The sequence below is a fragment of the Chlamydotis macqueenii genome, chromosome 2, assembly GCF_036417535.1.
Source record: "Chlamydotis macqueenii isolate bChlMac1 chromosome 2, bChlMac1.mat, whole genome shotgun sequence".
Lineage (NCBI taxonomy): Eukaryota > Metazoa > Chordata > Aves > Otidiformes > Otididae > Chlamydotis > Chlamydotis macqueenii.
The window spans coordinates 61,709,018-61,735,123 of NC_141557.1; the positions used below are offsets into that span (position 1 = coordinate 61,709,018).

The 26,106-nt window shown below is 39.4% G+C and overlaps 1 protein-coding gene across 1 annotated transcript in view; it reads right to left on the reverse strand.

Moving 5' to 3' along the window:
• Positions 1–1,628: 1,628 nt before the first annotated feature.
• The window catches only part of ICE1 (interactor of little elongation complex ELL subunit 1), a 42,459-nt gene continuing 17,981 nt past the window's right edge, over positions 1,629–26,106 (reverse strand). Inside the window, exons 11-20 of the mRNA XM_086743086.1 lie at positions 26,015–26,104; positions 25,878–25,931; positions 18,864–19,207; positions 13,560–18,263; positions 11,682–11,850; positions 8,426–8,586; positions 5,859–6,049; positions 4,325–4,431; positions 3,468–3,566; positions 1,629–2,548 (exon numbers count right to left, since the gene is read on the reverse strand). Of these exons, the coding sequence (XP_086599212.1) occupies positions 2,367–2,548; positions 3,468–3,566; positions 4,325–4,431; positions 5,859–6,049; positions 8,426–8,586; positions 11,682–11,850; positions 13,560–18,263; positions 18,864–19,207; positions 25,878–25,931; positions 26,015–26,104 (6,101 nt within the window). The 3' untranslated portion in view covers positions 1,629–2,366. The remainder of the gene's footprint in view (positions 2,549–3,467; positions 3,567–4,324; positions 4,432–5,858; positions 6,050–8,425; positions 8,587–11,681; positions 11,851–13,559; positions 18,264–18,863; positions 19,208–25,877; positions 25,932–26,014; positions 26,105–26,106) is intronic.

The following is a 26,106-nucleotide window of genomic DNA, read 5'->3' on the forward strand; positions in this document are numbered from 1 at the left end:
ATAGACATCTGTAGCAGTGCCTGTTGTGCACAGGTATTACTAATATTAATAGACATTTTTCATTTACCTAGTTAGAATCATAGAATCATAGAATGGTTAGGGTTGGAAGGGACCTTCAAAGGTCATGTAGTCCAACCCCCCTGCAAGGAGCAGGGACATCCCTGACTAGATCAGGTTGCTCAGAGCCTCATCCAGCCTGGCCTTGAATGTTTCCAGGGATGGGGCATCCACCACCTTTCTGGGCAACCTGTTCCAGTGTTCTATAACTCGCATCGTAAAAAATTTTTTCCTAATTTCTAATCTAAATCTACCCCCCTCTATTTCAAAACCATTACCTCTCGTCCTATTGCAACAGGCCCTACTAAACAGCCTTTCCCCATCTTTCTTGTAGGCCCCCTTGAGGTACTGGAAGACCGCTATCAGGTCTCCCCGGAGCCTCCTCTTCTCCAGGCTGAACTGCCACAACTCTCTCAGCCTGTCCTCATAAGAGAGGTGCTCCAGCCCTCTGATCATCTTCGTGGCCCTCCTCTGGACTCCCTCCAACAGGTCCATGTCCTTCTTGTGTTGGGGGCTCCAGAACTGGACACAGTACTCCAGGTGGGGTCTCACCAGGGCAGAGTAGAGGGGGAGAATCACCTCCCTCAACCTGCTGGCCACGCTTCTTTTGATGCAGCCCAGGATGCGGTTGGCCTTCTGGGCTGCAAGTGCACATTGCCTGCTCATGTTAAGCTTCTCATCCACCAGCACTCCCAAGTCCTTCTCCTCAGGGCTGCTCTCAATCCATTCTCCACCCATCCTGTATTTGTGCCTGGGATTGCCATGACCCAGGTGCAGGACCTTGCACTTGGCCTGGTTGAACTTCATGAGCTTGGCTGTGTTAAATTCACTTTGGTCAATTAGATGTCAAGAATGCTAGCAGCTATATTTGCAACTGAAATCAATGGACACTTTGCACTGCATGGTTTCACTTCAGAGGAAAGAACCTCTCAGAGGGCTAGGAGACTGCATTGGTTCTCAGGCTCTGAAGAGGCACAAAAACCACAATGCATATTAACACCAGCTCTTGCACCAGAGCTGACCATGTCAGCAGGACTGGCAGCAGAAATGAAAAGAGCTGAATGCCCCAGGCTAGAAGAAATTGCAACTGTGCTTGCAAAGTGCTTGCTGCAACTTAAAGATACTGAACTGTCTGAAGACAAGCCAGAAAGAGTAGATGTGCCTGCAAAGACACAAGAGGTAGGAGAAAATTAGGTGTAAAGTTTATGTTGTCCAGTTCACTCCAAGTTAAAGACTTAATTATCCAAGCCAGCTGGCTCCAGCAGACCTTCAGCCTTTTGACCTTTTTATGATAAAAAAGGGAAAAAAACCTGAACACTATGTCAAAGCTCTGGCAGAATCAAGGTCCCACTACAATGAGAATCTGCATTAGCAAAGCTCATCCCTTCGTATGGTTACAATCAGAGAGTGAAAATATAAGTTTTCAATGAATTTTTAAAACTACCTCCCCAGCCTCCAAGGCATACCAGAAAATTGTGGAGAGATGCAATAGACCCTCTTTCCAGTGGTCAGAACTGCAGTGTTACCGGCAGTTCATTCTATGTTACTTAAAAAGACCAACAAGAACACGATGGTGTTTGCTTCTTTTATTATGAAAGATACAAAAACACAGAGTGTAGTGAAGCTATCATTAGAAATGGGAACTTTTTTGAACCACCTTTCTATTTACATACACAAAATTCCCCAAGTGGAACAATATCAAATGTGAGACACATTATCAGAATATACCATATATACAAGTTCAGAGATTTAACATCTCTGTTACTCTATACATGATTGTTACACAAAAAGTCAATTCCCACTTGTCTTACACAAGTATTTTAAATTAAGCTTATGAGACTACTCAAGCAAAATAAAGCAGAATCTGGGCAAAGTTCTGCTATCTGAACGGTTACTTTATAAATATAGTACAAAACAATAGAGCCAGGTTTTCAGCCAGGCTCAATCTTCTGTTGTGTCAAATAGCCCATGCTCCAAACTGATGGAAGTAAAATAATGGAAATTATTACTGATTTTTATTGACATCCAACCAGAAAGATCCCAGGAGTCAAGGACACACTGGTTTTCCAATCACTGATCAGCTATTAGAAAAAGTAAGTATTTTTACTTATTTTTTAAAAACTCTTCCCTCAAACAGGAAAACCAAATAAAATACTTGAGCTTGCTTTGTGTGACTAGACATTCTGTTAAAAAAAAAAAAAAAAAAAAGAAGAGGAGACACACCACTTTGTATTGTTTTTAACTGGAAACAACTACTGCTTAGTAAAATAAGGCACTTCTTCCTTTAGATCAGTCAACTTCCCCAGGTTTTAGTTCAGCTCCATTTTACACAGAGAAGTGATTTCAGCTATGCCACTTGTGACAGCCGAAGGGATGTTGTTAAGAACTGTTGCTCTCCAAGCATGGATGGCCTCAACAATACCTTCTGGATTGCTTGCACCCAAGTCACACAGTGAATATATGGCTGCCAGTTGCACACCCCAGGGAACACCTGCAAAAAGTTAACACAAATCAGCTTATAGAAATTTTGATATGCAATAATGTTTTTGGGAAACCTCCATCTAAATAAATTATTAGTTTAAGAACCGGAATTAAAACACACGAACAACTGAGAGGCGTAAAACCAGAAAGCAGCAAGATGACGACTCGCATGCAAATTCCATAGTCTTATTTTATACTAGCACTTCCTAGGTTTGTTTTTTTTTCTCCAGCAGGTTTTCAATATTCAAAGGGCACAAAAGATTTGAGCATTGAGTTATTCTACTCTAGTTAATGGTGATCAGACTTCTATGAAAACAGTCAGGTTTACACAGAGTCTGAAACAGATACATATACCACTTACTTGGAAGAACTTGAGATTGCAAGGAACAGAAGCTATACAAGTTATTCAAAACAGCTCCCTGACATCAACCAAAGCTTCACTGCAAAATGTACTTCACAACGAGAAAAACTTAGCAATATAAACCTCTCCTGCCCTAATTGCCTTGCTTTGTCTTAGTCAGGAATTCGGACTGTCTTGCAACTCTCTCCCCATACAACAATCTTGCTAGTAGCAAGCTTCAGCATGAGCTGCTGGTAAGTGATTAGCTGCTGATTAGCTGCTGCTAACACCTTAGCTATTACTGCTCAAGTTAAGATCACCCTTTAAGTTCTCTGAGGCAGCTGATAGGCTGTTACATGAAGCAGTGTACTGAGTTGTTCTCCGTCTCAAACAGAACGGATATATGATTCATTAACTTTAGAAGAGAAAGGGACTCAAACTGAAAACTGTTTGTACTGTTACGCACTAACATAAAACTGCACAAGCAGGCTGTTTTGGCAAGTGTGTCTCAATTTGTGTATGTTCTGTTTACACTGACAAAACTTCACATTGCAGATGTTAGACTAAAGTTTGTCTAAATAAACATTACCTTCCTCTTTTGCATGCTGTACAAACAGTCCAATTACAGAACTAATATTCTTCACTGCAGCAAGATATCCTTCCTTTAAACCTATTTGGCCTAATCGACCTGAAAGGAAAAGAAGTTACTATGTATCTGACATTCAGACAGTCAACTTGCTAATTTTTAGACCTACGAATTACCTGTTGAAGTGTCAACAGAAAATGCAAATTCCAATTACAAAAATTAGTCATTATTGTTACCATGTTGTCTTGGGAATAACAGCTGTCCTCTTCCTTTTGTGACTAAAGACCTCTAGGGATTTTTCATTAGACTGATATAACCTCCTGCAGGTTTACAATTTTTAAGTGCAAAATTCTCAAAGAATCCAGTTGCTGTTTAACAAACAACATTATATAGCCTACATACTGAAAATATCTATTGAAACACAAAGTTTATCTATTTACCTTGAATGCCATCTAGATCCCAAATAAATGAATGTAACTTAAAACTGCAGGAAAAGGTATTGTGTTGCATGTAAAACCTTATTTTATACACTTTGCTATGAAGCATATGTAGCTACAGATTATTTTATCTTAAATACATAAAACATGTTGGTATTTTTTTGTGAAATCAAAGTAACATCTCTCAAAACTTAAGGACAAGCTTTCCACAAACACAAGCTTTCTAACAAACAGAAAATATCTGCATAGGATTGTAAAGCTTTGGCTTTTAAGGTGAAAATTTTTTAAGAAAATGTGACAAAAAAGAAAATCAAGATCCAAAAAATTGCAAAAATACTTCAATCCACTTTCCAGGCAGGTTGACACTTTCAAAGGGCATACTTACACAAAGCAGAAGTTCAAACAAGAATTTAGATTACTTACCAATTAGCCTGAGTGTCAATGCTACAACACTATCAGGAATGGATTGAGCAGTTTCAGGTCCCTTTCTCCTCTTTACCCATTTATTCATAGAAGGCCAAAGCACTTTGCTGTAAAAGACAAATGAATTTGAAAACCTGATACTGCATGAAAGGGTGGCACAATATTCATACAATAATGAACACAAATGATTCTTCTGTTTACCATGTATTTCCATAGCTCCACTTGCATCTTTAATTCACCTTCTAGGGAAACTCATAATAGTCCAAGGATCCACAAATCTGAGTAATGTAAAGAAGGTTTTAAACCCAAACAATCAAAGTTTGGAGGAGGAATCATTCCTGTTCAGAACAGTATTCCTGTTCATCTTCCATTAATTTCCCTGCAACATTCTACATCTCTACCTAAAGTCAAGAACTCACTCCACTGACTTCATAAATGTATATGAAATCACATTTCTTTCAAATGTCATGCTGAGATGTTGTACAAGCTTCTTATATGACTGAAAAGTCACAGTTCGCATGTTACAAGTAGAATCTGAAGCTTGGTTTTAAACCTGAAAGGACCTGAGATAAGACTTTTTTCATCCTTAAAATGATGCTAAGAGACCTAGTTACCTATTAACAGCACAACTCCACACAGACAATTAACTCTGTACAGCTTTAATTAAAATGATACACCTTTCACTGAAGCCAATTTGCATTTATTTTAAAAGTATTTCACTAAAAATAACTTCTTTACTATTCGAAAGCATGGAACTTGTATAAAAGACTTGATGATGATTGTAAGTTATTTGCATTTACTTTATACTTAATGTTTACATTATGCCATAGTTAACAAAAGCTGTATTTTTGGAGATTCTACTAGGTTACATAACCTCTACATAGAAAACAGGGGCTCTCAGATCAGTGTAGGTATCAAAATGAAGTCTTTCAAACCAAGTAAAATATGGCAGCAGTCCATGCACTGGATTATAGGGTTCAAAGAAAATTTAAGACACGGAATCTAAGTATTACAATGATTTTAGAATTTAAATCAGACTGAAATCAGGATAGTACACTAATGAGTATGGTTACATTTCACTTTCAGCACTGAAGGAGTGCTACGTACACATCAAAAGTTCCACCCTAATTTTCTAGTGATGGGGGAAGGGGAATTCAACAATTAAGTTCAGAGAAATACAATCAATCATTTTGCTTCGTTGACAAACAATCCATCTAAAAATCTTTCACAGTTGTTCACATATAGCTATTTTTAAAGCAATTCCTTATTAGAATGGTTCAAACAGGGTTAATTTCTTGGAGTAGTACCATAAAATCCTGTATCTCCTCATTGATCACTCATTCTAATCTTACAATAAGGCACACAATAAGTCTCATCAGGTTAAAACTCCTTCATTTCTACATAGCTATGCAATGTTTTATTATGTTAAAAGCTAAGTCATAACGTCTCAAATTTGGGGAAAAACCCCAACACTAAAACAAACCACAAAAAAACCACACAGGAAAACATTTGAAAGAACTGCTTGCCACAATACCTTATAACATTGTCATGTGTCCAATCCCACTTTAGGTGAGAGCAGAGTAGATCAACAGCAAATATATACTGCCAAGCATCTTCACTCAGATCTTCTCCGTATTGCTCACTCAGTTGAAATTCTACTTTTGGACATGACTGCATTTCTAAAAGCAGGTTTGAGACCATAACACCAGCATCTAAAGAGGAACTCTGGAATTTTAGAAAGTGATTACCTTAATTCATGAAAAGTTAACAACTCAGAACCAAACTCTATACATGTATTTGATTCTGACTGTTCACAGCATCTTATACCATAAATTCAACTTTAGGTTTGACTTAACACAAGCAAACAGAGTACATAAACCAAAATCTTCAAGCATTCAGTAAGTATTTTTCTTGATGCTTTTACTAAAAGGAGACTCTGGGAAAAAAACTGCAACAAAAACCACAAACCCTACACCCATTCTCTTCTCTCCTCCTACCGTTTGGGGATTTTTGTTTCTCTCAATGAAGTTCTAGGGTCAGAAGAGTGTTCTCCAATGCAAGATATTACAGTAATCCTAAGTAATTCTAAGGTTTTTTGGGTTTTGTTTTTTTTTTTTTTTTAAATGATTTTCTGATGCTGAAATTTGTTACTGTTTATTGTGTATTAGGGGCTAATTTCCAAGAAAGTACTTTCAATAGTTGAGGTAGTAGTAACTGAAAACATGTAATGTGAAACAATTTTGCTAATTAAATAGCTAGATCAAGCAAGGAAATTAAAAAACAAACATCCTTTGAATATCTGAAGTGTGAAGAAAAAAGCCTAGGCTTATCACATAAATACAATGAGTGCTTACCATTTCTTCTCGGTACAAAAGCTCACATAATTGGCAAGTTTTGCAATGGTTTAAGTCACTAAAGTGGCATACTTTGACCAAGAACTAAATATCCATTCTACCTGAGCTTTACTTTCAGAAATAGAATCATCTTCTCATAAAATCGTATGTATAGCAGAGTGTCAACCACAATCCACTTGAAATTTGTCCCTGTATTTCCACCTAAGAAAAAAACATCTTACAGATAGGATGATGTCATCTGCTATCATCAATATAGAAATTCCTAAGGTCCTTCTCCCCAGCTGCAGCAGCTCTCATGTTTCATAGAGATCCATAAAGAAAGTAGGTAGTGTGAGTATACAGAATTAGTATTTCCAGGAACATTTACTGAGACATACATATGTGCATCACTATTGGCATAACATTGAAAGCTGTAACCTAATAGAACAGAGAATAAAAATTCTTTCCTAAACAGGTACTGCAGTACAGCATAACTCTGAATACCAGAGCTTAATGCTACATCACAACTGTGATTTAATCAAAAAAGAAACATATACAAATCCATGCCCTCTTAAGGCATGGATTTGTATCGTGTACAGTGGAGTGCCCTCACTCTACTTTAAACTTCCACTATATCAGGTTTATAGGGGCTGTAATTCCAGTGGTACCACATTAAATTCAGGGCTGGTTTCAGATCTATTAAAAAAAAAAAAGGTCACACTTTCTCCAGTGAGTGAAACACCCAAAGGCTGTGCTGACAGCAGTAAGCCTAGCTGCAGTCCTGAGGGCGGCTGTGGAGCAGTGTGTTAGGACAGGGAATAGGTGAGCTATGAATCAAGATAATTTTGTTCACTTGACATTTACAGAACTGTAGCACTTTCACCAAGCAAGCCTGGCATTACTATGGGGTTTTCAAAACTACTGGGGCCCTAGCCTTCAAGCAAATACACAAGCCTGTTACACAAACTCCTTCTCCAAAAGCAAAGCACCTCCAGGTTTCCATCTGCATGATATAAATTTTCTCCTACTGATACCAAGTGTGTCCCAATTTTTCCTCTGCAACATCCCTTTCAGGATGGTAATATGTGCCTGCTGAAAACTGATATGAATTAAATGACTTGCCCAAGGGCTCAAAGACTTGAAGTCAAATCTCAAAAGTCCTTAGGTCCTTAACATTGGTCATTCTCCTTCTACTGTCACTGCAGTTTTGTACTGAACATGCCAACTGCTTATGAAATGAATTGGCTGATAGTTTTTGTGGTGATAAATGGGTATTTATGGTCTACCTCATGGAAAGATCATGAGTACAGAGATAGGCTTATCTTGAAATTAACTGTGATAAATAATTACCTATTACACAGAGAACTATGAAAGACAAACAAGCCCAATACATATTAAAAAACCCCGACAAAACAAACCCAAAAAACCCCACCTGAAATAACATCAAAGTCACAGTTCTATAGAGGGACAGACTTCCCTAGTCCAAGAACATTCCAGTCAAAGTTTAAAGACAATGTTTACTTTGAATGTTTAATAGAGGGAATACTATTTAATAAGGTAAACCAGAAAAGTGTTGTGTTCTAGTAGGGTTAGACAACCACAGGAAAAAGGCCTGAAGCAGCATTAGTTGTGCAATTGTACAAACTCCACGGGAGATTCACAGGGTATCTTCACACCCTTCATGAGAAGTAAGCTGCTTGATTTGATTAAGCCAGCAAAGCAACCAATGCAGACAAAAGCTGATACTGACAATGAAAGCAGACATTACCTGTTCCCAGTTGAGATAAGCACTCAAACAGGCCAGCACCTCATTGCTTGCACTCTGCCTGACAACTAATTGCATAGCTTTGTTAATTGCACCTTGGAAGATAAATATGTCAGACCACACATTTGTGATAAATAAAATCAATTTTTCTGAGTCTGGAAAGTCTAAGGAAAAAAAGAGAGAACAAAGTAAGATTTTAACGTTTAGAAACAAAAAAAAAATGTATATACTCAGGCCTTAAAAGATTAGTGGGAAAAAAGGCATAGAAGTCACATAACAACTGCAGCTGAGGGAAGGGGAGTCATACTAGCACATCTCAGTTCCGAGATTAAATATGAAAAAAAGACCTAAGAAAAAAAACTACCCCCTCCCCTCAAATCGACCTCCCCCCAAGTAATTTCATTCTCTTTTTAAGGAGAAAAAAAAAAAGGCTTCACTGGACTTCACTGTGTAACAACATGCAAAAGGACCTTTCCTTTTGCATTTTGAGGTTAGTCTCCCTTCTTCCTTCTTAGTGCACTTTAGTTCACTAAGGAGAGCGGTCTTGGAGCACTGAAATTGGATTCTTTCAGGATAAAATTAAACTGGAAGATGCGCTCCAGAAGCCTACCTAATACACTCCAGTTACAAACGGGCACTCTGATCACTGGATCAAACTAGAGTTAGTAAAGAAAAAAATAATACTGAGTTGCATAATAATGTGAAAAGCAGGTCTCCAGTACAAATCCACAGTACTTGCTAACATCTTGCACCCATACACCTATGAAATTCACATAAGAAAAAAAACCTTTGCAAAGAACTTTCATACAATTCAAATATGAAATCTGATATTGCTCAGCAATTTTCCCAGACTCTGTCAGGGAAATTATACACTATACAAGTTGTAAGTGAGCATGTATGAATGATGTATGCCAAAATTTTTATTTCCAAAGACACAAAAAGGTGTACTTCTGCGATAATCGAAGAAGCCTCATTCATTAAATTAACTCACAGCAAGTATCTAACAACTATATATCCAGAACTATACAAGTAAGAGAGGACAGAGTTCCAGGCCATCTAAGGGTACCTAATAGACCCTTCTGAATACCAAAGCAGAGATCTTCAAGGCGAAATATTAAGGTAAAACATGACTGTGTAGACTGCAAGCAATAAAAAGTACATTGGAATAAGCAATAAGTAGGTATTACTTTCATGCATGAAATCAATACTGCAATACACATGCCTGAAACACTACTGTCACTATAAAAAGGCACAAAAAGCAATGAAAACTTAGAAGCTAAATTTGTCTTCCCTCTTCACTTCAGCATAAACTCTACATTTTTAGAGAGATCTTAAGAACTAGAGAGTATATGAAAATATATAAAATCAAGAAACTTTACCAGATTCACTGAGCATAAAGAACTCACAAAGTTCCATCCAGTGTCTTGGATGGACCTTCCCTACTCTGAAGCCCCTCATCACATAAGAAGGAACCTTTTCTTCATCAGAACAAGGACTCTTGCTAAACTAGAATTATCTACATCCTGCAACTTGAATTGCCTGCGCATGAATTTAGAACACTTAAAGACTCACTCAGTGATAAGTAAGAGTTAAAGGGGCATCAAAAGAAGAAAAGAAAAACAGAAAAAAGGAGGGCAACAGAGAAGGGGTAAAAGGAAAAACAACTGAAGAAAGGTAACATTAAATTTATAGTCATTTAAGGCAGAAGACCCGAAAGGAGAACAGAACAAAAAAGGTTGGACAAGAAGTCATAGAGAACAGATGATGTAAGTCTGATGAGGTAGTAGTGACTGTTTATAGTCAATTTGGCAATTGTGTAGCTGGCACATAGCTCACACTCCTGTTGCCATAATTCTGATGGGAATTAATATATGAAACTACATAAAAGAGAAAACCCTAAAATTAATACATTGTAATCAAATAAAAATAAACAGATTGAACAAAAAAACCCACAACCCTTAAGATATGTTTACAGCTGTTCACACTCAAAAGGTAACAATAAAACCACAGAAAAACCACAACAGGAATTTATGCAATTCGAAGTACAAACCAGAAAATCATTCAACAAAAATCTGCTTTTAGCTACTGAAGTTTGAATCTCACCCAGAAAAAGACAGGAAAAAAAGGGGAATGTTTAATATTTGCAAAAGCTCACAAAAAGACTAAGTACCAAGGTACTGCAAAACAGAAGGCTTAACTGTTAATTTAGACTAAGAAAAGATATCTGACAAGTAACAGTTTCTGACATGGTGCAGTATTAAAACTATTAATATGAAAAAAAGTGAAAGGAGAGTTATGATGGACTGCCTGAAGGACAGAAAACCAGGTAAGAAAACAGGAATTCCAAAAAGAACCCAAGCAAAAAAACCCAAACAAAAATATCCCAACCCAACAAAAATAAGATAATTTAAGAACAAAATAAAATCACAATCCTTAGTAACATTTAAAAAAAGGAAAAAACACAGGGATGTTATATGGAAGATATCCACTAACTGAAGCAATCAAAATTGTAGTGTTTTGCTCCTCAGTGCTCTCAAATTTTATTTTATTTTAATTTGAAACACAGATACCAGTATACTGTTTTGAGTCTTGGATGGCTCAGTATTTTCAAACTAAGTGAAGTTCTTCCGTAACTAAGACAGACTCTTAATTTCATACAGTTTTAGTATGTATGTATTACCTTTGTTACTGGCAACAAAAGGAGGTGGGGGAGAGGAAGGGAACCAAAATGAAAAAAACTTCTCAACCAAGTGAGACTTTGGATAATGGGAAGTAAAAAAACTTTAAGGACATGTTGTACAAATGCACTGGTTTTGATATAGATATTGTCCAACTCCTGACACAATTTTAAGCTGGTACATGTTCTCAAATCACACTTGCTTTATGAATCAGTGCTTAGTTAAAAAGAAGAAAATACTAATAAGCAAAGTACAAAATTCCCTGGAATCACATTAACATTTTGGAGATGGTAGGGCAAAAATGAAAGCATAGAGGATCCTAAATAAAATATTTACTTGGAAAAATGAGTGGAATACTAAGACCCCTGGTCATCACCAAACTGAGACACAGATGTGGAGGAACTGTGAGAAGGGAAATTTCTTCTAGAACAGTCTATACTTCTGCACTATAGAAAAAAGTTCTAAGGAAAATGTCCCTATCACAGGATTTTTGTTTGTTTTTACAAAGACAATCATCCTTGAACACTACAGCAAAAACACACAGCATATTTAAGATACAAGACCACTAAACCATACTATACCTTCTTTAAGTAGGCTATAGCAGAAAAGGCGGGCTCTTTCCAAATCTCCCAACTGTCGACAAATTCCTATATAGACTCGACATAGAGCCTGATTGAAATTGTAATTTGTGGCTTTCTTTTGAGCCTTGAGTTTATTGAGAATAACACGCAGCAAGGACTCTGCTAGATGCTATAAGGCACAAAAATACTGTTAGACTATTATATACTTGAGAATATTTGATAACATGATAGTAGTATGACAAGTAAAAACAACTGTCTTATTTGCAATAACATTGCATACATATAAAAATGCAGAAAACTAAATCAGAGGCAACCAGTGAAAGAAGAGTAACTTCCCAGAATAAATGTGCCTTAAACAGATGCAGAACCGGACTTCTATTCTTTAAATATGTAATTGTTTAGTTATATGATTAAAAACTATCTTCCTTAAACAAAAAAGTGAGGAGAGGAATAATGACAGGTGGAGGAACCCCAATAACCTAATCAGAGCAAATGGAGTACCCTGACCTGGCTACTCCCAGCGCTGTCAGAGGGGGACAAACAGCACATTGTCCAGGTGTGAGACTAGATTAGTCATCAGAGTTTCTCCCCTTATGCACTGCAGGAGGTGAGGAGGGCATGTTACTGTCTACAGTAACATGGGACTCGGTATGACATGCATCAAAGGAGAATATTGGGATTGTGCAAGACTTACTATAGGATGTTTAGAGGGAGTGCTAAAAGCGAGGGGTAGAATGAGAGTCTTAGGAGCCAGGTGCCAGAGAGGCCACAGTTTTAGACTGGGTACCCACAGACACCAGAGAGTCAGAGTGTTGGCTTCGTGAGGAACCAGAATGTTCAAGCTAGCTACCTGAAAGACCAGGAGTCTGAGGGTCAGACGCAGGTCAAGCCATAGGTCTGGACCAGCTACTGGAGGGATGCGTGTCTGCTTCTGTGTCTGTAAATCTGCCAGTGCGTAAGACAAGTGGGGAGGACAGGAATCACCTACTGGATATAGTGAGTGTCCAATGTTAGCTACTGCAGTGATCCATACTGTCTGTATATATATGTATGCATTTTCCCCTGCCAGGAGTTCATCCTGAGCAGCCAGAGAAGGGAACAAGATTAGGTGCACATTGTGCCTAACAGGAGTACGTACTCGGCCTTGCTACTGGCTGGACATGGAAACAAAGCTGCCGCAGCCTTGCTTCTATAAAGTTACCAGATTTGGCAACTCCTAACAAAGATGACCCAAGAACTTGGCAGCAACTTCTGCAGAGAAGTTAATTATATTCAAGAACTGAAACAGGGCAAAATGCTGCCATGCATCAGTTGGTGAACTGCTCTGCTGCAGACTACAAATTATGAGAAAGATGGCAATTAAAGTGGATTTTTTCAGCACTGATGTGAAGCAAATTCTGAAAAACAAACTAACGAAAGGTTTTTCGAATAAAATTCATACGAACAACAAATTATGTAGAATAATAAAGGTAAACACGGAATGAAAGGGTATGTCACTATTGTATTTACAACGCAGTTTATATTACTTAATTGAAAAAATAAAAACAGGTATTCAAACCTGACGCTTTTAGAGGAATTCCTTTTACAACTGTTAATGCTATCCACCACAAAAAAAATGCTGCAAAAATAAAGGTTTTTTAATGCATACATCAGGAAAGGATGCAAGTTTTGCATCTTGGACACTACTGAACAGTAATTTCTTGTGAAGTTTTATATTTTCTTCAGTTATACAAGTTTAGACGTCTGATAACCTTTCAAGACTGCACTTTGGCACTGCAGATTGCCTGAACAATTGAGAATTCAAACACTACATACTTATACTCTTCATCTGCACAGAAGTAATTATTAAAACACAAAATTAAAAATTATGCTACTTACCTTGTTTTTCATACCAAATTCATAGACAATTTCTTTCTCTTCATCTCTCATTATTGGAATCTTTGAGATATTGCTGACAAATACATGACCTTTTATAACTGGTAACAAGTCAAAACAGGATTCAGCGATTTTCTTCAATGCCAAAGAAACTTTCTGGCAATCAGGATCAATAATTTTCTTGTCTGGTAGTGGTGCTTCTAAACTGGAACTGCGTGCTGAACCACTGATTTCACAGCTTTTGTCATGGAAAGCCTCCTGCATTTCAGAGACTGTATTTTTAGGATTTCCAATAGCAGCATTATCATTGGGCTCCAGCTTTGGAGATTCACTGTCCAGCCTCAGTCTCTTTGCACTTCTTGGCATAGATATTGGCAATAGCGTCCGTTTTTCAGGATGATTTGATGAGCCTGAAAACAATTGCTGATTTTGCACATCTTTGTCTTGATCTTTGCTACTATCAGATTTCAAATTGCTCCCAGTTTTAACAAAAGCAGTTGATGTGGATGCAATTGCTTTGAACCCACCTACTTGAGTCACAGGTCCTGGTAAACTCTGGCTGTCTGAAAAAGCACATCGGTTAAGCTGAATGTTGCCTTTCAGAATGTTCAGTGTCCTGGCCCTTGCAGATAGCTCTGGATACATAGCGTCCAGTATTTTCACAGAGTTCTCCTGAAGAGCACCTGGAGCAGCATTATCAGCTGCAAACAGAGGAAGTCTTCCTGGGACGGGAAGTGCATGCTTTGGAATGGAAGTACAAAATTTTAAAGGTGAGGAGCAAATCCTTCTACCTACTGCCATCTCTGAGGGTGAAAGAGGGGAAAATAAAAGAGCAGATTTTACTGTGGGAGTATCTGTTAATGGAGACATGAGAGGAGGAACAGGAGTTTCACGTAGCGGGGATATCAGGTCATCAAGAGGGGAAAGCAAGGAGGATCGACCAGTAGAAGACATTACTGGGGACATGGTACATGCAGCTTTTGGAGGAGTAGCAATCAAAGGCTGTAGCAAGGGGGGCAAAGGAGGACCCATCTCTTGCCTAATTTTATTTATAGTCTCGGACGAGCATTTTGTTGGCATAGAAGTATCAGCACTTGCAAGAACTGGCTGAGTTAGTTTAACTTTGAGAGTCTTTGTTTTTCTTTTACCTTTAAACAGTCTTTTTGATAGCCTAGCATGCATTACTTGGGCAGCTGTCTTGGTTGAAACAGTCAAGATTTCAGATGGTTTCTGCTCTTTGCTCTTAAATTTACCACTCTTTTCGAGAGCAACATCTACACAAGACTCTGACTTCAACATATGTAGCTTCTTCTCAAAAACTGGTTTTGGCGGCTCAGAAGGCTGCCTAACTGTCCGACAACTGCATGCTACATCACACAGTGCTGGATTTGGAAAATACTTGACATCTAGGATAACATCAGTGTTGTTTTCTCCTATGTTGCAAGCAGTGCAAGTTTGATTATGATTATAATCTTCAAACACTGAGACTCCCATATCAACACCGTGTAGTAGACTTTGCTCCACATTTGCCTGAAGTTTTTCAGAATCATTTTCTTCTAAGAAATTGCCAAGTGCTAACATTCTTTTATTTAATTTACTGGTTTTCACATCCAGTCTGCAAGTTTCTGAGAATCTGGTTAACATCTGGCATAGCGGTAACCTATTTTTTGAATCATTTGGCATCACAGCGCTTTCTTTTGATGTCCCAGTTTTTAACAGACTTTCCTCACTGTCATTGACGCATCCAGCTCTGTCAGAATCTACCACACATTCATTAGCACCCTCAGTATTTTCAGAGGTTACTAATACACACTCTCTTTTCCAAGAGGCTATGTCTTTAGGATAATGGTCCCCAACCACACTTGACAATTCATTTGCAGTATCTGGAGAAGTGTTTGTTTCACAGTGTGTATCCATATCCACCAGAGTGTCTGCTTTTAGACGACTAACTGTCAAAGTGTTTCCTGGGTGCACTGTTGAACGAAGTTCACATACCTGGTAATTGGTATCAACAATTGCACCAGTTTCCACAGCATCTACTGCAATTCTCCCAGAAGCAATCAGTTCCTTTCTGATCATGGGAACACATTCGGAACATTCAACATATTTAACTTTTTGTGTAGAACAGTCTTTCTCTTCAGATTCATTGTTTTGCTCTGGCACATCAAAATCATTTTTAGATCTTTTATTGGCATTTTTCCCAGATGCCTCAAAACTATGAAATTCTTTGCTTTCTGCACCAGCTGTTAGTGAACTAGTTCTAGAAGGATCTGTTCCAATCTCCCATGTAGAAGTCCTGCATCCTGATTCTTGAGAATCAAACTTTTGGAGAAGTAAAGTATTCTTATTATAAGAGTTTGCATCTAGGATCTGTGATTTAACAGATGCCCGAGATTCTTTATCTTCTGGCTGCTCTTTCTCATCTGGAATTTTCACTTCACTTTTGTGTACATATTCCCTCTCAGGGCAGTTCAGTTCTTTGCACATGTTGTCTTTTTCAACAGATAGGATCTCGGCACCCTCTTCCAAGATTTTTGAAGAACACTTAAATGCACTACCCGTAACACAATTTTTATCTCCTTTGTTTTCCCATGTATGGGAAAAAGCAGCCTTTTCTGTGGAATTAGTTTCAACAAAACTGTCAACTTTCTGAAGATCGAAATTTAAAGTAGGAGGTATTGTGGATTCCAAGCCAATTCCCACTTGCACAGGAGAATCTGCTTCTTCAGTATTTATACAGCCCATCTTGAAGTCCCCTTGAGTAGAAAAAGTCAAGCCTCTATTAAAATCTGTTTCTGAAGCAGGCTGGCAGATGACCTCTGAAATATTTTTCTTCACAACATTCTCTTCCCAGTTAAATGAACTGGAACAAGTCTCAGTCACCCACTCCTTTATTTGTTTATTTAACTCCCCTTTTATTTCATCACATTTAACATTTTCAGTTACCAAGAACTGATTCAGAGGTTTTGCCAACTGTGCCTGGGAAGTAAGATTACTTTCTACTAAGACAGATTCAATGGTATCCACTCTTTCTAACACCTCATTATTTTCATCTCCAAAATTTTCTGGATTAACTTTGAATTCAGTTTCTTGAGATTCAAACACTTTCAAGTTTTGAGTTTCAGACAACCCACATTCTAATGTACTACACAGGTTTTCAGGTTCTTTTATTTCACCCTTTATTTCTGTAAAATCTAACACAGGGGACTCACACTTAGCTACACTGCTTTCTTCATCAATAATGCATGATGTGTTTGGTAGTGCAAGTATACTTCCAAAGTCTGACTTCCCTTGTGATAAATTACTACCATTTTTTTCCTGGTGTGGTTTGCCTTTTAAATATCCCCCCTCCTTTATATCTACTGATTTTCCATTTTGTGCACTATGGAGTAGCCTTGATGATTCAGCTATTTCTAGAACATTTTCTCTGTTAAATTTCATCACTAGTTCAATAGTGTCAGGTCTGGTTATGTTCATGTCTTCAATTTTGAGCTGCTCATCATCTTTTGGAAAGGCTGACAAAGAAGTCCTCTCCATACCTACATTTTTGTCTATGTCATCCATAGACAATGAATTTCCAATTCCTTCAATAGTAGATACAGGTAAGTAATGTCTAGAGGGTTTAACAGTCTCTGGTTCATGTTCTCTGTCTGTTTCATCTTTTATTGTTTGCACACATTGTTTCTCCAGTATCTCTTCACTGTCATGTTTTATTTCAGAGCACTGAGAGCGTGAAGAGATCTCAGTACCTCCAGTGTATGCCTCAGTCTCTGTAATTATTCCCTCCCCATCATGCTGTATCATTAGGTCTTTAGGACACTCAATTTCACAGAAGGATTTTAAACTACTGAAATTAGATAATACATTTGCAGAGAGTTCTCTCTCATTATTTGCCTCTGCACAGAGTCCTTTCATCTGTATTGCAGCTGTTATTCCCTCTCCAATTATCACTTGTTTTATATTTTCCCCTACATCACTTGCCATATTAGTTACATTTTTTGATTCACTTTCAACCACTTCATTCTGTATCAACACATCAGATTTCTCCTCAGAATCTTCACTTTGAAGCACAATGGATTGCTCAGGTGGCAAATGAGTAACATTTTGAGGAACAGATACTGCCCTAGGAGGTTTTCTCTCTCCTGATAATCCATCTCTTTCTGCTTTCATTAATTCACCAGGCTTTTCATGTGCACCCTCAGAATCAGCAGCTTTGATTAAAATTACATTCTCCTCTGTTTGCTCCAATTCACTACATTTTTCCATCTGATTCTGATGCTCTTCACTGTGCATGTCCTCACTATCTCGGTTCTGTTGTTTGATGGCTTCCAATTCATGTGCTGTTGCTTCAATTAGTTCTCTCTTCTCAGTTTCCATATTCTCAGAATTCTCCTCCAAACTATCTTTGTTAGTTTCCATGTTTGTAATTAAAGTAGCTTCAGCTTGCTTTGTTTCAGCATTTCTCTTCTCTTTGCTTGACATCTTTGGACTGATATGGACATTCTTTTCATTCCAACTCAGGTTATGTGAGATTTCTGCATCAAAACTGTGCTCATGTGATTTGTTTTGTCCGTGACACTGCTTATTGAGGCTGAATACATCACAACTCTGAGGCTGAACTTGGTCTTCTTGTAAAATATCCTCCACTGCAGAAGCACTGCAATCAACCTCTTCATCGCTGGAACCTGTGGCTTCTCCAAACATATCCTTCAATGAAAAAAACAAAGTTAATATTCCAAAGCCTGGTATCAATTTGAAGATCTATTTCTATAAACGTGGCCCTGACATGCAGTGGTTTTGAGAGATTAAGGCTGACCAACAGATTTACTTCCTTCTCCAACATTGTTCTTCACAGCAAATGGAAAATACCTCTGTGAAAATTTAGAGACTTCTTTACCTACCTACTTGCTTTCTAAGATTACTGGAAGACAACATTTGAGTAGGTTCCTCTTGACTTTCAAGCTGTGGAATTTTGCTATGAAAGCCACACTTACGCTCAACAGGAGTTGGGACTGTATGTCTGCAATACTGGGAAAATAAATTATTACACCAGTTGAGACATGAGTGACTCTGTTTTAAATATACTTCTGAAAATTATGTTTTGCCCCTTTCCACAGGCATTATGCTAGAAGGTAAAAAAGTGTCCATATGGAACTGAACACTCACATAGAGACCATTTCAATGCATGAGTAAGTAATACTGACACTCAAAAAAATAAAAAAAAAAGCCCAGGAATATTAAATCATAATTTTTGGCAGTAATTATACAACTAAGTTAGTGCCAAGTCAGACACATGCTGAAACTCACCTGTGTAGTTAGTGGTGAAAGCTGTACTGGAGAAAGTAGAGCAGGGAGAGGCCTGGCCCAATTCAATATATCCATTACATTTCCACATGGGCCCTTTTGCCCCTGATCAGAGAAGTCTGAACTGCTGTGTGCCCCATCTGTCTGTATTAACACATCTACAATTTTCTCCTCACCACTGTGCAGACATTCTTCAGTAGTCCTGTTCTCAACATAGTCACCTCCAAAAGGCTCAGTACTCGGTTGAAGTTGCATGGCTGTTACAGAATTTTGCTTTCCAGCACTTTCTAGTGAAGGTAGCATTTTGCCATCACACTTCCTGATCTTTTGGTGGATTTGCACAGTTTCTAAGACACAAAAATATTGTTAAGAATTTTTCCCCCTCCCATTTTTCTTTATAGAGATAACACATCATAGTAGTAAGAATGCATTACCATCTTTTCAAGTGATGTTCCCATAGATTAGTAATAAGAAGCATGTAATGAAACTCTCAGAAATATTTTCCTTACAGAGATCAGATGTTGTTATTCACAAAGAATTCTTTTTTAATGAAAAATGTTTATATATGTACAAGGACCTCCCCTCCCACCCACTTTCTGACTTGAATCATTAAGTTTATTCCTCCCAATTTTTCTTATCAGGAAGGACCATACCAGGTAAGACTGAAGGTCCATACAGCTCAATTATTTATTTCAGTTTTAGCCCAGTAACTGATGTTCAGGAAAAGCAGGACAAGCATGCAGTGACATTCTGCACTCAGGCTGTAATTCTCAGCCTAAAGCAACCTGCAGCTGTGAGCCAGCAGCTGCATTTGCAGGCCAGTCACAATTATACCCTGCCATAAACACAGTTCTCAGCTAAATTCCTAGCTTTATGATTTAATACGCATATACTTTTAAAGTGTTTGTTCTTTAAATTTCAATATTGAGTCTAATTGTACAAGATTTTGTCTTTAATGATGTGACTGAGTTAAACCTGAACCCTTAAAAAAAGCTGTTTTGGAAGTGAGGTTCCCCCTGCAACATACTCATGCACAAAGGAGTTCGAACCACTAAGACAATGAAAAGACACTGAGCAGTTGACAACCCTGCCAAGATAATGTCAACTATACCAGTTTCACACTCTTATTCTAGCAGCAAGAAAGCATGTCCAAATGCTCTGTGTGATTCTTTGCATTGTACTTTTGTTTCATTGCTTTTCCAATCACAATTTTTATTATTATATTTCTTATGCATGCAGACAAAACACATTGTCCCAGGAAAATCTAAACAGTAGAGACAAAGAATTCACATATTGACTATAATTGTGCTAGATACTTCTAACAGTGAAACAATGGCCCAGTTTTCTGAGATTTAAATTCTATGATTTTATAAAAAAAGGATGACCTCCAATAAAACAGTAGAAATAAACTATCCCAAAACCCCATTGTGCCACATGGAACTAGAACCTACTCTGCAATTCTTATATGACAATTTGTATGTGTGATTTTGTTTATAGTGCTCACAAACACTACTGGACCCAGAATCAGCAGTATTCAAGCAAGCAATCAAGCCTATACCGTGCACATCTACGTGCCATCCAACAGTATAATGAACAGCACAAGCACAAAATGGTTTTGAACAAAGGATGTATTGATTTAATTGGCAAAACTTGCATTCTGTTGAAAAAATTAACGGGAATAGTGTGCTTCATTACTGCTGCCAGTGTTTACCCACTACTAGAACTTGCACAGATACTCCTGAAGCAGCATCAATGGTAACATCTGATTTCAAAATACTAATTTAATTTGATAGGTGAAAATGACCTCTCAGAGATCTATCTCCCAATAACCTTTAAGCACATTCTAATATGTTGGCTCTACTAAGGAGTTAGTAGGAAAACTGATCAAAAACCCTACTTCCAAGGTCCATCTCAGTCACTTCTCATAGCAGCTCCATGTCAAAATCTCAATTGCTGCAACAGAAAGTAGGAAGAAGGAGAAACTGTTCGGCCTACAGGCCTCATTTTCCCCACAGATAAGTAAGCTCTGATATCTCCTTTGGTCAAAGCAGTATCTTAAAAGTTTTAAGATCATACACTGTTTTATAAAGCTATTTACAAGCTACAGTCACACAGAGTTTCCAGGATGTTCTACATCTTGTAATGAAAAACCTAGATTCCTTTTACAATTCAAGTCCCATTAGACCATCCGAGGGAAAAGGAGATCCTTCACAAGCAGGAACAAAATAAAGATGGAAAATTCAGAAGGTAGTTCTCTCTAAGATATATTCTTGGATTATATCTTAGATTTCTTTCACGCTCTTTTGTGCCAACCAGTACCAAGCTCAGAACTTTCTCCACACTGAAGCAGGCAGAAACACAGTGTTCCATATTTTGTCCCTAGAAGAACTTCAATTAGACAACTGGGAAGTTTACTTTGCATAGTGAACTACATAATAGCACGAAGTTATCAGGAACTTTACATCCTATCTATACTCTGAAGATCACTCTACATGCAGCCCAAGAATATTGATACACACCATCCACTAAAAAGTTCCCTTTGAGAAACAGATCAAAGATATAATTTCTGAATAACTAAGAGATTCTCCATCCTTCTCTCCTCATCCCTTCTCAATCCAGTCTCTGATAACTTTGAATTTCTTTAGGAATGAGATGCTTTTCTCCTGGTTACTCCTTATCCATGAGAAAGTTGTCATAGCAATTTTTGAAAGGTTCAGGATATAGTAAACTTCTCCATAGGAAACCGCCAACTCATTGGCACCTTGGCCTGAACTTCAGGTTTCGGAAAAGCCCTACTGATATTGAGCCCTTGTCATCGGAAGAATCCTCTCAAAGACGGTAAGTCACAGACAAATTTTACTTGATACAGGGAATCACATTCTTTTTCATTATGTCACTTACCAAAATAATTAAATTTTGTCCTCAAATGTACAAACTGGATGTCGTGGTTTTGTTAGTGGGGGGGGCCTAAGGTGGTAGCTTCTGTAGGAAACTGGTAGAAGTTGCTCCCCTTTGTTCAGTGGACTCGGCCGGGCCTAGGGCGGACCCGCTGCTGGCCAAGGCCGAGCCAATTGGTAGCAGAATGTTCCGTGATAACGCCTCTGTGATAACGTATTTAAATAGGGGAAAACAGAAAAAAAAAAAAAAGAGAGAAGAGAAGATGTGAAGAAGCTGAGCGGGGGCAGAGGCGCAGAGGGGGAGGGGCAGGCCTCATGGGCCTTGCAGGCCTCACCCTCTGGCCTCTTGCCAGGCAGCCGACTGGGCCTGACTCGGTCCAGCCTGGCTGCAAGAAGTGGAAAGGAGATGAGAAGTGAATGAGATGTAAAAAAAGATCCTGAGAGACATCTGCCAGCCTGTTGTGAGGAACGGCTGCAGGTCAGTTCAGAAGTGAGGGGGAGGAGTAATGCGGCTCCTGGCCAAGATTCCCCTGCAGCCTGTGGTGACAACCATGGTGGAGCAGGTTGTCCCCCTGCAGCCTATGGAGGTCCACGGAGGAGCAGAGATCCACTTGGAGCCCGTGAAGGACCCCACACCGGGGGAGGTGGATGCTTGAAGGCAGCTATGGCCCATGGAGGGCCCGCTGGGACAGCTGTTCTGGAGGGACTGCACCCGTGGAAGAGATGACCCACGCTGGAGCAGTTCCACGAAGGACTGTGGCCCGTGGGAGGGACCCCACGATGGAGCAGAGGAGGAATGTGAGGAGTTCTTCCCCCAACCATGAAGCAGCGGCGTGAAACAACGTATGATGAACTGACCCCCCTCCAGAAGGGAACTGGTGTCCTGGTTACCCAGAACATGGAGAAGGCTGAGGTTCTCAATGACTTTTTTGCCTCAGTCTTCACCGACAAGAGTTCCTGTCCCACCACCCAAGCTGTAGAAGGTGCAAGCAGGGACTGCGAGGATGAAGAACTGCCCATTGTACTCGAAGAGCAGGTTCAGGATCATCTGAGGAACTTAAAGGTGCACAAGTCCATGGGTCCTGATGAGATCCATCCGCGGGTCCTGAGGGAACTGGCGGATGAAGTTGCCAAGCCACTGGCTATCGTATTTGAGAAGTCGTGGCGGTCTGGTGAGGTCCCCGATGACTGGAAGAAAGGGAACATAACCCCAGTTTTTAGAAAGGGGAATAAGGAAGAGCCAGGTAACTACAGGCCGGTCTGCCTCACCTCTGTGCCTGGCCAGGTCAAGGAGCAGATTCTCCTGGAAACCATGCCAAGGCACATGGAGAGCAAGGAGGTGGTTGGTGACAGCCAACATGGCTTCACCAAGGGCAGATCGTGCCTGACCAATTTGGTGGCCTTCTATGACGGGGTGACGGCATCGGTGGACAAGGGACGAGCAACTGACATCATCTACCTGGACTTGTGCAAAAGCTTTTGACACTGTCCCGCACGACATCCTTCTCTCTAAACTAGAGAGACACGGGTTTGATGGACGGACCACTCGGTGGATAAGGAGTTGGCTGGATGGCCGCACTCAGAGAGTGGTGGTTAACAGCTCAATGTCCATGTGGACACCGGTCACGAGTGGCGTCCCTCAGGGGTCGGTGCTGGGCCCGGCCCTGTTCAACATCTTTGTCGGCGACATGGACAGTGGGATAGAGTGCACCCTCAGCAAGTTCGCCGACGACACCAAGTTGTGTGGTGCCGTCGACACGCTGGAAGGGAGGGATGCCATCCAGAGGGACCTTGACAGGCTGGAGAGGTGGGCCCGTGCCAACCTCATGAAGTTCAACCAGGCCAAGGGCAACGTCCTGCACATGGGTCATGGCAATCCCAGGCACAAATACAGGCTGGGCGGAGAATGGATTGAGAGCAGCCCTGAGGAGAAGGACTTTGGAGTGCTGGTGGATGAGAAGCTCAACATGAGCAGGCAATGTGCACTTGCGGCCCAGAAGGCCAACCGCATCCTGGGCTGCATCAAGAGGAGCGTGGCCAGCAGGTCGAGGGAGGTGATTCTCCCCCTCTGTTCTGCCCTGGTGAGACCCCACCTGGAATACTGTGTCCAGTTCTGGAGCCCCCAACACAAGAAGGACATGGACCAGTTGGAGAAGGTCCAGAGGAAGGCCATGAAGATGATCAGAGGGCTGGAGCACCTCTCTTATGAGGACAGGCTGAGAGAGTTGGGGCAGTTCAGCCTGGAGAAGAGGAGGCTCCGGGGAGACCTGACAGCGGTCTTCCAGTACCTCAAGGGGGCCTACAAGAAAGATGGGGAAAGGCTGTCCAGTAGGGCCTGTTGCAATAGGACGAGAGGTAATGGTTTTAAAATAGAGGGGGGTAGATTTAGATTGGAAATTAGGAAAAATTTTTTTACGATGTGAGTGATAGAACACTGGAACAGGTTGTCCAGAGAGGTGGTGGAAGCCCCATCCCTGGAAACGTTCAAGGCCAGGCTGGATGAGTCTCTGAGCAACCTGATCTAGTCAGGGATGTCCCTGCTCCTTGCAGGGGGGTTGGACTAGCTGACCTTTGAAGGTCCCTTCCAACTCTAACCATTCTATGATTCTATGATTCTAAGATCCTTTTTTTCAACAGAAGCTTGTATCTGTAAACATACACATTTTGCTATTATGAATCCAAAGTAATGGCCACTTTCATGAGAGGCAAACAACAAGATGGCTGTCCTAGACTTAAAGAGGGGAAAAAAAACGACCCAAAGCAACAGAAAGAAAAATGTATTTCTACAATACCTAGCCAGTCCAACAAAAGTAAAAAAAGGACTGACTAGAAGGGGCAGTTATAGACAACTGCTTCCTTTTGTGGAAGTACTGTAGCTTGAGAAGATGAAATAGGAAAGATGGGACAGGACTCCTGGAATCTAAAGTTCCCCTTGTGGTGGATGGGAAGGGGATAATACTAGAACCCCATACTCATGAAATCACCCATATTTCAAACTCTTCAGCTTCTTGTACTTGTTCTTGTAATTTGATTGACCCTTGATCAAGAAATCAAACTCACAATCTCAGAGGTCTAGCTCAGTTTTGGAGCTGAAGCCACAGATCGGCTGCATTAAACTGGTGGGAGTGAGGCTGATAAACTGGCTTATGAGCCCATCCTTATATTTTGGCATCTCTTAAGTGGATTCCACTGGAACACAATCTGAAACTAGATTCATTGAGATCTACACTGGTAGCAAATTTTTAGACTTAACAGGGTGGGGAGGCAGGAAAACAGTTCACCTTCAAAGCACTTAATAAGGCAGGGTACTTATCCCAGACAGTATCTCTGTAGTCTGATTTACAGAAAACCAAAGTAGTAGAGAAAATAAAAGAAAAACGGATGATTAATAAGCATACTCTGGAGAGACAAGTACAGAAATACTAATGAAGTTTCAAGGCACCTATTACTCTTGCGGGCAGAAAGAAAATGACATCTATTATGTGAAGTTAAAGCAGTTCAAGTTTGCTGTGAATGTGCATGTGGATAACTACTTAGATTATTTTTTAATTGTTATACTGAGTATCACGTTACAAAATTAAAGCTATCACCAAATTACACACTTTGATTCTCTGTATCATGAATATGAAAAATAATGCACTGTTATCTATTATTATTCAGGCAGGTATGAATGAAGAAAATGGTGGTTACAGCTTCTTAAATTTTACAATCCAACTATGTTACCGTATTTTTGTTTCAGACCTCAAAGAGCGCTTGCATCCCATAACTCACATTATATACCGCAGAATTTATAATGATATAATCATTAAGGTATAAATTTGAGATGTGAGTTTTGACTACTTAGAAATAGTGAAAGCAGCTGATAGTAAAATAATTTGATTTCTCGATTACAACACCTTTTATTTAGAAGAGTATTCCAGCTTACTTGGCTGTTCAAATTAATATTTGCCATTATTTTCAAATATTCTAATCACACATGTACTTGACCAGGCAATCATCAAGGAAAGTATTTAAATATGTCAAAAAAGAATTATTCAAATGGTACCCAATCTGACGACATCCCAGTAAGACTAAATTAATGCACTTGTATATTAATAAATTCATATTTACTGGAACCTACCTCCCGTAACAGCCCATCTTCTTTTTTCAGGCCATGCCTTATCCTGAACAGAAGCTGAAAAAATGTACCAATATTTACTTTTAGTCAGAAAAAGAGACAGCTTCAAGAAAATTTCAAGACTTTGCATGCCATCTCACCCAAGGCAGAATCATTTTCCTGATTCTCTCTTTTTCCTGTTGCACTGTCAATGCACATCCAAAGTTCTTCTAACAAGAGCTTTATTTTTTCT